The sequence below is a fragment of the Xenopus laevis genome, chromosome 6L (assembly GCF_017654675.1).
Source record: "Xenopus laevis strain J_2021 chromosome 6L, Xenopus_laevis_v10.1, whole genome shotgun sequence".
Lineage (NCBI taxonomy): Eukaryota > Metazoa > Chordata > Amphibia > Anura > Pipidae > Xenopus > Xenopus laevis.
The window spans coordinates 90,232,231-90,245,053 of NC_054381.1; the positions used below are offsets into that span (position 1 = coordinate 90,232,231).

Here is a 12,823-nt window from a genome sequence, read left to right on the forward strand (position 1 = left end):
TAAATACACAGAAAAAGCAACATTATGCTTCTCTGAACTTGTTGTTTGTGTTATTTATTTTAAGCTTTAATCAAACTAAGCAAATCTTGTTCATTAGCACAAGCACTTTATAAGCACTTTATAACTATTAACTCATTGGTTCACTATATAATTTAAATAAGTTAGTTAATTAATTTGAGAGTAAGGGGGCTCTTACTATCTTTTTCTTTTCCTTTGAACCTATGTAAAAGTATAACATTATATTGCATTCAATATTGTTTATTAATATGTTTTTGTTGGTGCAAATAAAGACATTATAAAAAAAAAAAAATTGGTTCCAAAAATTCCAACTGTATAGCATCATGTATTAAATACAGACCCCAACATGATATCTTTTGTGTAGCAGTGAGAAACAAACAAGTGCATGGGGTGGAAGACAACTTTAATGTATTATTTTCTTCAATTGAATGTTAATGTGAATTAATTTAAAAAACAAAAAAACAGCAAAAAAAAAACACATTTCTGTTAAAGCCACAATGTACAAAAATCACTTTCATTAAGTAAGAACTGTTTCTTATCGTTAAATGCCAAACAAAGCTACTTTGTGAATACAAGGGGAAAAACATAAATATGAACATTCACAAGTACAAACATACAATGCAAGAAGAGAACATGATTGTGAACACAGTATATTTATCCAAGAAAACATTTCACTTGTGTAAATTAAGCCTGCAAATTCAGTCCCTCCGATCTGATATGGTTATTCTTTTGTGAAACTGTTCATGTAAGGCAGGACTGGGCAGCCTGTGTTTTCTCCAGATGCTGCATGAACTACAACTCTCAGCCTTGCAAGACAGTGGATGCTGGATGTTGCAGTGCAACAGCACTTAGAGGGCTACAGCTTGCCCATTCCTGATCTAAGGCACACAAACTCATAAAAGGCACTAGCTTTGAAATATGAATGGGATTTAAGGTGTTATTTATGGTGCGTCACTCCACCACTCCCCAACACCAAACCTTCTGATTTCAGTTTGCATTGCTAATGTTGTTTAAATAATGACTTAACTGAGACTGTCGTAGCCAAATGGAAATGAGATATTTAATAGAAAAGACCTTATGAACACACATCAGTTCTACTGTTGAATGAAGGATTTGTTGTTATGATGCATACTAAAACTGTCTGTGTGTTAAAGTTAAAATCACTTAAGCAAATCACTCAAGCAAATGCAAGCAAATCACTCTCTCACTCAGGGCTGGCTGGTATACTGAATTAGACCCTGATGCTTCAGAAGGGGTCCTTAGTAAGAAAATGTCCTTGACAAAATTATCCAAATAGATGGCAGTGTAGCACATTATAATAACTGATATTTTTAGTATTTATGTCTAGCTTACAGCCTTTCCGGCATCCCAATGACTGATGATGATGATCAATAGCTGCTGCTTGGACATCCCTGTTGGACTAAACCATTCTGCATGGGTTGCACACCGTATCTGCTGCTCATGTCCCAACAAAATTTGCAATTCGAAACATATTAAAATGGTACCACGTTACTACATTATATAGGGATACTTCTATCTTCCTTTAACAGGAGAAATGCAACCTGGCTCCTGTAATAGAGGCTGCTTCAACTCACAAGAAGTATTAATGCTATATACAATTGCACTTTTTTAGATAAGACTAAACCTTAAAACATACTCAAGATCATTATTTAATTGAGAAGGAGACACTTTTATTAGGAAGCAACATGACAGATGGGAAATATAGCACAAGTAAATTTCAAACAAAATCATGTAAAATTCTAAGAAGCATACTTTAAGCAACGTGGAACCCCTGAAAATATAGAAGATGCAGAAATGCACAAATTTATGCTTTAATGTAGCTGCTAATATTATATCTATTGCTCATCCTTCCAGATACTGCTTAGATTGATACTAGATATGCTTTAATAAGATTTATACCTATAAGAAGCTTCTATACCAGTTGCTGGAAAAAATAATATTTAGTTTTGCCTATATTACATTGGTTTCAGGTCTGGCCTAAAAACAGTTGCCAGCCTCAGGGTAGACAAAAACTGGTACTTTCTTTTGAGTCCTCTTGAACCACTAACTGGCGCCGTACACTGTAAGTGGTTTACAAATCTAAAAATATACAAAGGTGTCATTTTACTCTCACAAATCCCCATCTAATTTGTCTTCCAAATATTTCCATTAATACATCTAACCCTCAGTTGACTTCGGTGTTACTTATTTATAGTGTAAACTGACTCACACCATTCCTACCAGAAGGGTCACATTAATAATGTTACCATTGCCCCTATTATGACGAGCTGTGCTGAACTTCAGTGTTACTGGCAGAACAACTACATATGATATAGTGCCTGCATTTGGTTACTTAATAGGGATTTATTTTGTTTACTTTGCTTCTGACTAAGAATGGCGGTGATCATCATTCAAAATTAGCATGGTGCATAGTGGTAAATGGGTCTGAGATGAATCAAATATGTGTATATCTGTATGTTCTGCAATTACCCACTGGACATTCATGGAGTTATATCCCTTGATTGTTACGATGAAATAATACTTTGTCATTTGAAAGAAAAATCATTTTCAGAATTCCTGTTCTAAATGTGTACATTTCTGCTCAAACATTTGGCAATGGTACCAGTCAGCTATCACTGGCTCAGCGCATCAAGTTGTTCTCCTGACCAACAGAGTGGCAAACAGATGGTAAGTTTGGCAAGAGTGGAACGCCAGAATTCAATGCTATGTGCACACAGAATTATCCTTGTCAGCTAAAAAAAAAAAGTTGGTAATGAAATCTAGATTGAGCAGGTAACCAATACTCAATAATGAAACAAAGCAAAACATACAGTAAGACACAAGACAGATGGTCAATAACACCACGATACACCGCACAAATAGCTACTATAGAGATATGTAGAGATATTTAAAAAAACAAAAACCTATACCATAAAAATAATAACAACAATAAAAAATAGCTTGTTATTCTGCAACACCACAGGAGGGTGATCTATGACTCCCACACTCTCAATGAAGGGAAATCTGCTGAGAGACCTGCATACTGCTCACCACTGTCAAAATGCAGTCATAAACAGTATCTGTTTAGCCATGGATAAGATTACAAAAAAAGGATTTATGTTATACTATGCAAGCTACCCCTATAGACAAGGCTGAGACTGCAGTAATCATAGGCAGAACCCTGTACCTGAGCCATTATCTTAGTATACAAGAAGGAGTGAAGACCAAATCTGATTGGAGGCAGAGTGTTCTTTGCAGCTGACCCATGTCGTATTGTAAATATCATGTGAGAGGTGTGTGAATCATTTAAGGTGCAATTAACAGAAACGGGTACACTGTCACAGTAACTAAGCTTCTTATTGAGCCTAATAAATTCAGTGGTATTTGTGGTGTATTTGCATGCATAAAATAGCTATAAAATAGCTATGCAATGGGTAAGTGGCAATATTGCTGCGTTTAAGGTACATACAGTATATGCAACAATTCTACATGTGTTAAATTTCAAACAAGACGTGCAGGTATTTAGAAGTAAATAAAGTTAATAAATAGCAGCTATTAATACAATTTGGTGCACATACCAATAGTATCATTGAAGGTTACGTTTTCCTGGTTCATTAATATATGACGGACCCGGTGCAGAGCATCCTTCAACAGATACAGATGTGAACAACAAAAAACATCTTTGAACTAAAATATAGATTTTAAAGTTCTAGAAGTTGCACTTTATGGATAACTACAGTTTAAGAAGGGTAACATCTGAGCTGTTATTTATTTGTAGTAAAAACCTCACAGTGCATGGAGCTAATGGTTGGGTGTCAGTGACCACAAATTATGAGAACATTGCTTAGTGGGCTAGGATTTGAAATCCTCAAGATATGTGTCTGTTTTATTCTAGGCATTTTAGTAATATAGAAATATATCTTAGGTGTATTTTTATACAGACTCAAGAGGACTAGCTAAATAATAAGAATCTGTATAAATATATTGGTTAGGGTATTTTCTACTACTGGAGGGCTAGTAATTCTAGGACATTGTAGATGCAGGACATTGACATGCCCGAGTACAGGTTTTAACCATTGCCATAATCTCCTGGTAATTATTTCACTCTAGAGCAAATGGTTTCAGTTTAAGCCCTGTTTGGTTAGCTGACCCGTCTAACTATTATAAAAGTTACAGTTACAGATGTATCATCAATAGTTCAGAAAATAGGGGTTCAACCCAAATCTCACCCTAACTCACATTCTAGTTGTAAGTTTAGGTTTATCTAGGAGAGAAAACAGACACTGTCCCAAAATCTTACCCTAAGTGACCTTCAGGCTAAGTCCTCACCCAGTCCCACAAATTGGGAATAACTGCTCTAGTGTCTCCTATCCCTACAGATATGGTTTAGAAATACTAGAATCCACCAAACACTCAGATTTTGCTTGTACACAAGCAAAATCAAAGGATAGTTTTGCACAAACTGTTAAAAATAGTGAAAATGGTAATGGTTTCCTCCAATTATTCAAGCAGTTACAATGCGGAAAATGATAAATTATCAAAACGTGTCATATTGTCCATATTGTTTTATTTCCACCTGTTGTGAATTGTTTCATAAATATGGAATAATTTGAAGTGGTGGATTTTAAAAAAACTACAATATACATTAATATAGCCTTAATTAACAGTGTCTGTTTAATAGCAAAGCTGACAATAAGCCCTTCTACATCTGAGTTTAGAATCGTCCTAATTTTTCCACATTAGGGTGATACTATTATTCCTACAGTAAATAAGTGAAATGGATTTTGAGGCCATGATAGTTTGTGGTCCATGGGGCTGTCAAAGCAGGGGATTATATACTGTACCAACTCTATTTATCATTAATTTTTTAAATGCTGCATGTGCACCTTAAAACATGAACATCCCATAAATAATGGAGTATACGGTTTTAGAATAATTTTCCCTGAACTTTCATTAAAGAAAATTTGCATTGTTCTGGGTAAGATAATAACCCGGTATATTCCCAAACATGAGAAATCCCTGTGCCTCAGTTATAGAAAATGTACTTCATATAACTCAATATAAAAAGCTTCCCTCAGTCGTTACTAACAGATTACAAATTAATATAATGAATTTGGTAGTTTAGCAGCACAGTTAAGAAATCTTCTGCCCTATAAAATGTAACAAAATAACAAATAATTTTAGCCAGAAATATTTCAAGGATAAATAATCTTAATTTATATGTTGTTAATATGAAGAAGCAGTTGGATTCTCACTTCCTGCAAAATAAAAAAAAAAAATACTTGACTCATACACAAGCCATGGATTTTCAGGAGAGAAATTATATCAGAATTTTCCCCAGCAACCAAAAGAGGAAATATACCCTATATGTAAAATTTTTTTAGCATTATCTTATTACTATACAAATGGGTGGTAGGGTTGTTTAGGCCCAGGACATGCCTGTGGTACATACTAGCATTTATACAAATGATTATAAGATGGGAAATTGCTTGTATCATGGTAGATCTACTCAATGAACATCAAGAGATTAGTGCAATTTATATTTACAATAGGATAGTTGTAGAGGATGCAAAAGTCTACCAACTTCCATATCTATAGAAGGAATGTTCCATGCACGCAACAAGCAGTTCGCTCATATTCCACTTTGCATAGATGGAAGATAAACAATTCTTAAATAGGGTATATTTTCCCTTGATATTGTTTTATATTATTAAGAACCAGGGTTGATTTTCTTTTAACCTGACCTTGCATCAAACCAACTGCATTTTAAGCTCTCTGATTCCTTTTGCAAAAACATATATATATATATATATATATATATATATATATATATATATATATATATATATATATATATATATATATATATATATATATACCCTCACCAAAGAACACTTACATCTCATATTCACTGCAGTATTATTGGTAAGTGGTGCCAAATTTTGACCATTTCAGCCATCATTTTCAATATTAATACAGGCATAAATGTTCAAAAGAATCCCTTGAAATCTCTAGACAGTTCTGCAAAACACAAAGCAAGACATTTATTACTGATTCACAACATAAAGAAAAGTTTTTCAAACACATGGATAACTGTCAGATAAAATAAGAACTGAAATCGGTTTCTCTGTTGATTTACAAAAATTTGTATACTTCACTAACTGTATATTGTGCATTGCAGCATTTGGGAATCAGTGATAAATGTTTTCGGTCATTAATTGTGGTATTTACATTTCATTCTCTCCTGTTCTTTTTTACAGTTTAGAAAAAAAAAATTACAATTAAATAAAAATGCAATATCAGCACAATAAAAAAGCATCATACTAGCTGAGATGCACACTGGGATAAAGCAGCAATTTTCTACATAGACTCTATCTGAGCTAAAATAGGATTTGTTTTAATTCTAATTTGTTACGCCTACATTGCCGACACCATCACAACAGAATTACATGCTTATTATGGTCAGTATTATACATAAAGTTATAGTTCTCTCCACAATGCTGAGTGCAAGTTTAATAAGTTATTGTTCTTGGTGTCAATGACATTCCACCAAGTTATATGCCAGATTCTCCTCCCTGCATGTGAATTCAATGCATTCCAGAAATACAGCAGCATGCATATTAAGCCTACCGGCCTCCATCTACCTGTGATTAATAATAGTCACTTTATTCATCTGTTATTAAACAAAATCACAAGCAACATTAGCAGTCTTCAGCCGATTTTTTCAGTTTACATAGTAGACCCTTACCTGAAAACCCATACATATTTTATTTTGAACAACTTTATTCAGGAATAACATGTTGCAACCTAAAAGACTGAGGCAAGTCTGTTTTAACTCAAGCATTGCTGATAGTTGCTAGCAGCCTTACTGTAATTGGCTTCTCTGTTGTAAAATGCAGTCAGCCAATCTCTCGACTGGCTGATAGCCCAGTAAGTGAGAGGCATCTTCCCCATTTATTATTTTATTCCTGCATGTGAAAATTCTTTCTGTGTGATATAATAAAAAAAAAGGAAAAATCTGTTTGGAATTACATAAATTTTAGGATCTTGGCATAACTAAAGATAGTTTTCCTTTAATGTTTTTAATATGTCAGACACTATTAGCATCTTCTGTAGTCTAAAATGTATTGTTTATATATATAATAATAATCATAATCATAATAATAATATGTGATTACAGACAGAGATTAGAAATTTGCATTAGGTAACAGCCTAGGAGAACAGAGCTTTTCATACAAGGATGTATTCCATCACCAACATATTAGTGGACAATCTAGAAAGTAGGAGCATTTGTGTGCACTTGTTACACATTTGAGACTCCTCAGTACTGGGGATGAGCTGCTTCTGCCATTGCAGCAACAAGAACATGTATCTGACCTGAACAAGAATATAAGTATAATAAAGGCATTTATGTTTTACTATTTATAAGTGCTAAAGGGTGTTAAAAAATGTGAACAAACAATTGTGAACACACATGATTGTAAGAATATAAGCAAACAGGGTGAAAGGGACAACTGCCAAATAAATGCAGATAAAAAGTGCAATTAAAAAAACTATAAAACTAAAACACAGAAAGCCGTAACAGATACATGCACAGGATCCTGTATGTCATTCCACATGCAGGGTGCCCAAGGGTATACCAGATCCAGTAGGCTTGTGACTGACTGGAGTACAGACTCAATATATGTTTGGAGGTTGGAGACCCTAAAAAGATTTTTGTTCATTAATCTCTACTCAAAAAAAAAGCAAACTGCCTTGTCATGCATAAAAAAACATCTAAATGGTGTCTTAAAATGCCACTAAATATAATATGCAAATTGGTTTACGAAAGGGTAGCTTGTAACATACACAAATATATGGAACAATATATTTGTAGCCATATATTTGTGTATATGTTGGATTGTGATATGATATAAATAAAGAGATGAACAATTTTTACATGGGTGTGCCGGTTCACCGATATTCGTGGATATACATATTTCAACCGTGAACCCCGTTTATACATTTTGGCCTTAGAGTGCGGTAGAGCTCTGTTATCCAGAAACATGTTGAATCGTTCTCCATTTCCAAAAACAAGCACCTGTTTAAATAGCTATATCTCTGTTATACCATTAGTGTTTCTCTAGCACAACAATTTACTGTATGTATTGGGGGTATACAATGTACCAGAATGTCTTCCTAATTCTATTTAATCTGTAAATATGCATTTGGAAATGAAATATATCAGAATAATAAGAATCAAAGCAATCTCCTATATAGAGATAACACAGGCTGTATCGATGCATCTGGCCCTCACAGACCACCATTTTTCGGACTAGTGATTTCAGCTGTACATCTTTACATCTGTAAAGTTCCCTTTGAAGAGCTTGAGATCTTAAGATATGTTTGACTCAACTTTTTCTTATAATTCAAAGAGTAGAGAGAATTGTACTTGCTTTTCTACCAAGTTTCATTTCAGCTAAACAGATAGTTATATTTAGTGATCTTGCATTTATATTAGAGCAGAAAAACATAGTTTACAAAATTGTTGTCCGTTGGTTGGTAATGATGAAATGAAAGCTATCTCAATGTAGGGAATCAGTAACCTTACTGAGCATGTCTAACCCAAACCCTAGACAGTGTGATGGCAATGATATTACTCCTCACCTCTAGGAGGCACCAGAGGCTGTGTTAGGTTTTACCTTAATTATACTAAGTAGAAAAATATGTCTGGAATTCAGAAGCATGAAAAGCCTGGACGAAAGCTAAATTCTGTAACTGAAGGTTGTGTTAGTAATCCACTGGTAAGAATTAAACATCTGCTACATTAATTAAACACTGCAAGGGTCTGATAGTGCCTGTAAATGGATTTGTGAACCAAGGAAGAAGAGACGGTAGACACTGCATGTAAATTGTCAGATGGTGAGGCTTAGCTTGAAATGCAAAGAACTTTAATAAATAAAACCTCTATAAAAAGAAAATATTTCTACAGAAAATAAAGTGAAACCTCCTTTGGCAGTTATAGCTGATTTAACAATTGGTCCACTAGTTTTACACATCAAAGTGTCCAATTCTTCAAGGTCAGGATACTTCCATCCGTTCACTTGTGGCCAAGATAGGCACCTATTGTGATGCAGGCTCCAACCACAGCAAGGCTTAATATTGTCTTGATGGATAACCAGCTTGGGTCAAATGGTGGCCGAATATTGCTGTTGTAAAGCTCCACAAATGCATCCTAGAAAAAGAATTACAATTTTAGAACATACGTTCTCAATTTTTTTAATAATAATTTAGTCAGCAATCCTTTTGTATGTTCTACACTAACCTTTCTCTCAGACTAATGAATAAGCAGGCTCTGAAAATGTCTGCTACACTGCCATAATCTCTGGGGCAATCTTAAAAAGAATTCAGAAATCAGATGCTTGCTTTCATTATTCTTACAGGATTAGACCAACCAAAATTATCTGCTGGTTGGTTGCTATGTGTTACTTGCCTGTTTTACCACATAACCCCTTTTTGATTACCTGAATACAACTGAATGACTAAAAATACATTTTCCAAACCCCTGTTTGAGGTCTGGGTGATAACTGTGCAACAGTGTCAATACATTATTGATATTTGTAGGTATTTTTCTATGAATAGTTACCAGTAGAGGGAGTGTAGGACCTTCATAAACCTTTAGGCTGTAGGCCAAAGAAACATTTTATTTCACTTGAATTGTGCTAACACACCCAAAAGAATGTTATTTATTTTCTAAACATAATAATGGGACAGGTGCTCAAAACAGCTGTTATAATGACCCTTATGGACTTTTAGCACCACTGTTTTCACCTATTTATTCTGTACTAAAGACTTCTAGGCTGAATACAAGCCCAAAAACAATGTTTGTGTTCAGTTTCAAAGACAACACAGAGAGACATTTTTACTAAAGACCCTAAATATGTTAAAATTTCAAATAATGAAATTAAAATGTGTGCAAGAAAATGATACAATCTTATTCTCAATGCTTGGTGGGAATTAGGGTTGCTGGTATTTTACTGGCCTGGTCAGTAAAAATGTTGCTTGATGACAATATATAAATAGGAAATACAGATAAAATAGGAAGGTGGGTATTTTTTCTCGAAAATATAGCCCCAATGGAAATACCTTATTGATCTACAGCTACAGTATTAGTGAAATGCTATTCCCACATTCTGGTGCTAGACAAAGGATGTTTAAAGGACAAAGAAAGCTAAAATCACTTGGGGGTGCCAGTTGTAAGAAACCACCTAGTGAATTTAATCATTTACCTAAAATCCTGGGCTGGAGCTCCACTTCTTTAAAAAAAATTTTACCAGCCCAGGGTAGTATATGGCAAGACAGGCAACTGTCTTTTTCCTCCATTCTACCAGGAATATTTCATGCCACACCAGGCATGGAATATGCACAGACAAACTTTTTGGAAAATGGAAATGGCCCTCTTCAACTAGCCATTCCCCTATGATATCATGCCATAACCCTGCACTGCTATGTCAACCACTCAATCACTTTTCGTATTGAGGTTATAACAAACAGGAGGTCTTGCTTGTACCTAGCTGCTTAGGCAAAACTAAGGTAACATTTATGGCAGCTTGAAGAACTAAAGCTAAAACAAAAATAAAAACATACAGTCACCATTAGTTACAAGAATTGTGGACCTTTAACATTCTATCTGAAAAGTTATTTATTGATGAAATTAAACCTCTGGGGTTTCCTGTAGGGTTTCGTTCTAAAAAGACTCATGCTATTAAGGGATTTCTATTTCTTTTCATTGACACATGACTTTAATGATTCACAAATGGACAATTTCATGATGTCATGATGTCAGTAATTAAAAATATTAATGATTTTAATGAGTCACACATGACTAATTACTCTGTTGAAACATCCCTCTTATCATGCCTCCCATGTGTGTTTATAGTGCATTCTCAAAATCAAAATTATTTTATTAATTCAATAAAACTATGTAAATTACTGTATTGCAGAACAGAAACATCAAGTCAAATACAAATGATACATTCAGTTCATTTAAGGTAAAATACAACATCCTCTACATCACAGATCATTCTGCAATTGCCATAAATGTATATTGGATACATATTCATACTTTAAAAGAGTTTAAACTATTAAAAATGGCATATGCTGTTTTTCGGCAGTTGAGCAAGCACTGCATGTTATGCTGCTCAGCAAGAGTCTAATGAAGTAGTGCTAGGAAGAATTTAATAAACACAAACAGGATCCTTGAAAGAGGTCCCAAGGGGAACCAAAACATTCAATGCAATAAAGCTTCATATTGATTTTTTTTGTTGCCATTAATAAAAGGTAGTGTGAGTCTATGCAATCATATACTTATACATGCAAATATACAAAGTTATATATATTAGTAATTGTACTATCCAATCATTGATGTATAGACTATATACTTCTACTATGACCTCAAAGTTGTACTTGCCTTCAAATATTTATTTTTTTCTTTGTAATGGTATTTTGCTAAGCACAGTGTATAGGGTTATATAAATAATGAAATAATCTAGAGCTGTCCAACTGACCATCCAATAACATTTTATGGTCCAGAATTCCCAACATATCTGTAAACTCTCTGTATGACATCATGATGTGAAATAGTGCACAATAGGCCTAGGTCCTGTCACTGCCATGCCTGATATAGGAAAAGCTTTCCTAAACATCTCTGATGAAAGATCAAAGGCAGCTAGGCAGTACCAAACTTTTTCACCAAGGCCTAACATGTTATCATTATAAGCAACCAAAATACAATTACTGTAGGTCTACAGGACCCGGCAAACATTACTCTTATATACATACATTTATTTATGTATTGGTCAAATCAGAGCCTCTGGGCTAAGGTATCCTACACATCAGTGTATCTAAAACTCTACTCCTGAACTGGAAAGCTGATTGATATAGAGTGGGATGCAGTCTAGCAAAATCAAACAATTCTGCCAGGTGCCTTAAAGGAGAAGGATAGCTGCAGAGACATTTTATTGCCAATAGATTAGCTGCATTAGTGCAAGCTAGAATGCTATATTTATTCTTTAGAGTGTTTTACCATTCCTGAGTAAAAAGCTCTAGAAGCTCTCTGTTTGTTTTGCATAGCAGCTGCAGTTTTAGCTTGATGTGACATCACTTCCTGCCTGAGTCTCTCCCTGCTCATTTATAGCTCTGGGCTCAGATTACAGCAGAGAAGGGGAGAGGAGCAAACTGAGCATGCTCACGCCCGGGGCAACGAGGTTTAAGCTGAAGGCAGGAAGTCTGATACAGAAGCCCATGTGTACACAATAGAAGTAAAGAAATGCAGTGTTTCTTTTGACTGGGACTCAAAGCAGCACTACTTTGAGGTTTTACTGGTATATTTAGGTGGACCTTTAAAGGAATTCTGTCATGTGAAAACATGTTTTTTTCAAAATGCATCAGTTAACAGTGCTGCTCCAGCAGATTTCTGCACTGAAATCCATTTTTCAAAAAAACAGACTGATTATTTTGAAATCTGACATGGGGCTACACATATTGTCAGTTTACCATGTGCCCTCAGTCATGTGCAGGGGTGCTTCGCCAATGAGGCGAGTTGAGGCTGTCGCCTCAGGCGGCAGTGCCCCACTAGGTACCAGGGGCAGCAAAAATGCTGCTTCTGGTACTTTAAGAGTGAATTTCCGAGGGGAGGGGGGGCAGCAGCAACTGCTGCTGCCTCAGGCTTCGGAGGGGTCAGGATCACCCCTGGTCATGTGACTTGTGCTCTGATAAATTTCAGTCACTCTTTAATGCTGCACGCAAATAATTCAAATAATTCCTC

General features: G+C 35.0%; 1 protein-coding gene across 2 annotated transcripts in view; it reads right to left on the reverse strand.

The window, feature by feature from the left end:
- Positions 1-495: 495 nt before the first annotated feature.
- bcl2.L (B-cell CLL/lymphoma 2 L homeolog) overlaps positions 496-12,823 on the reverse strand; it is a 125,675-nt gene continuing 113,347 nt past the window's right edge. For both annotated transcript variants that reach the window (XM_041566261.1, XM_018267732.2), the window contains one exon: positions 496-9,232. In XM_041566261.1, coding sequence (XP_041422195.1) covers positions 9,098-9,232 — 135 coding nt within the window. In that variant the 3' untranslated portion in view covers positions 496-9,097. The remainder of the gene's footprint in view (positions 9,233-12,823) is intronic.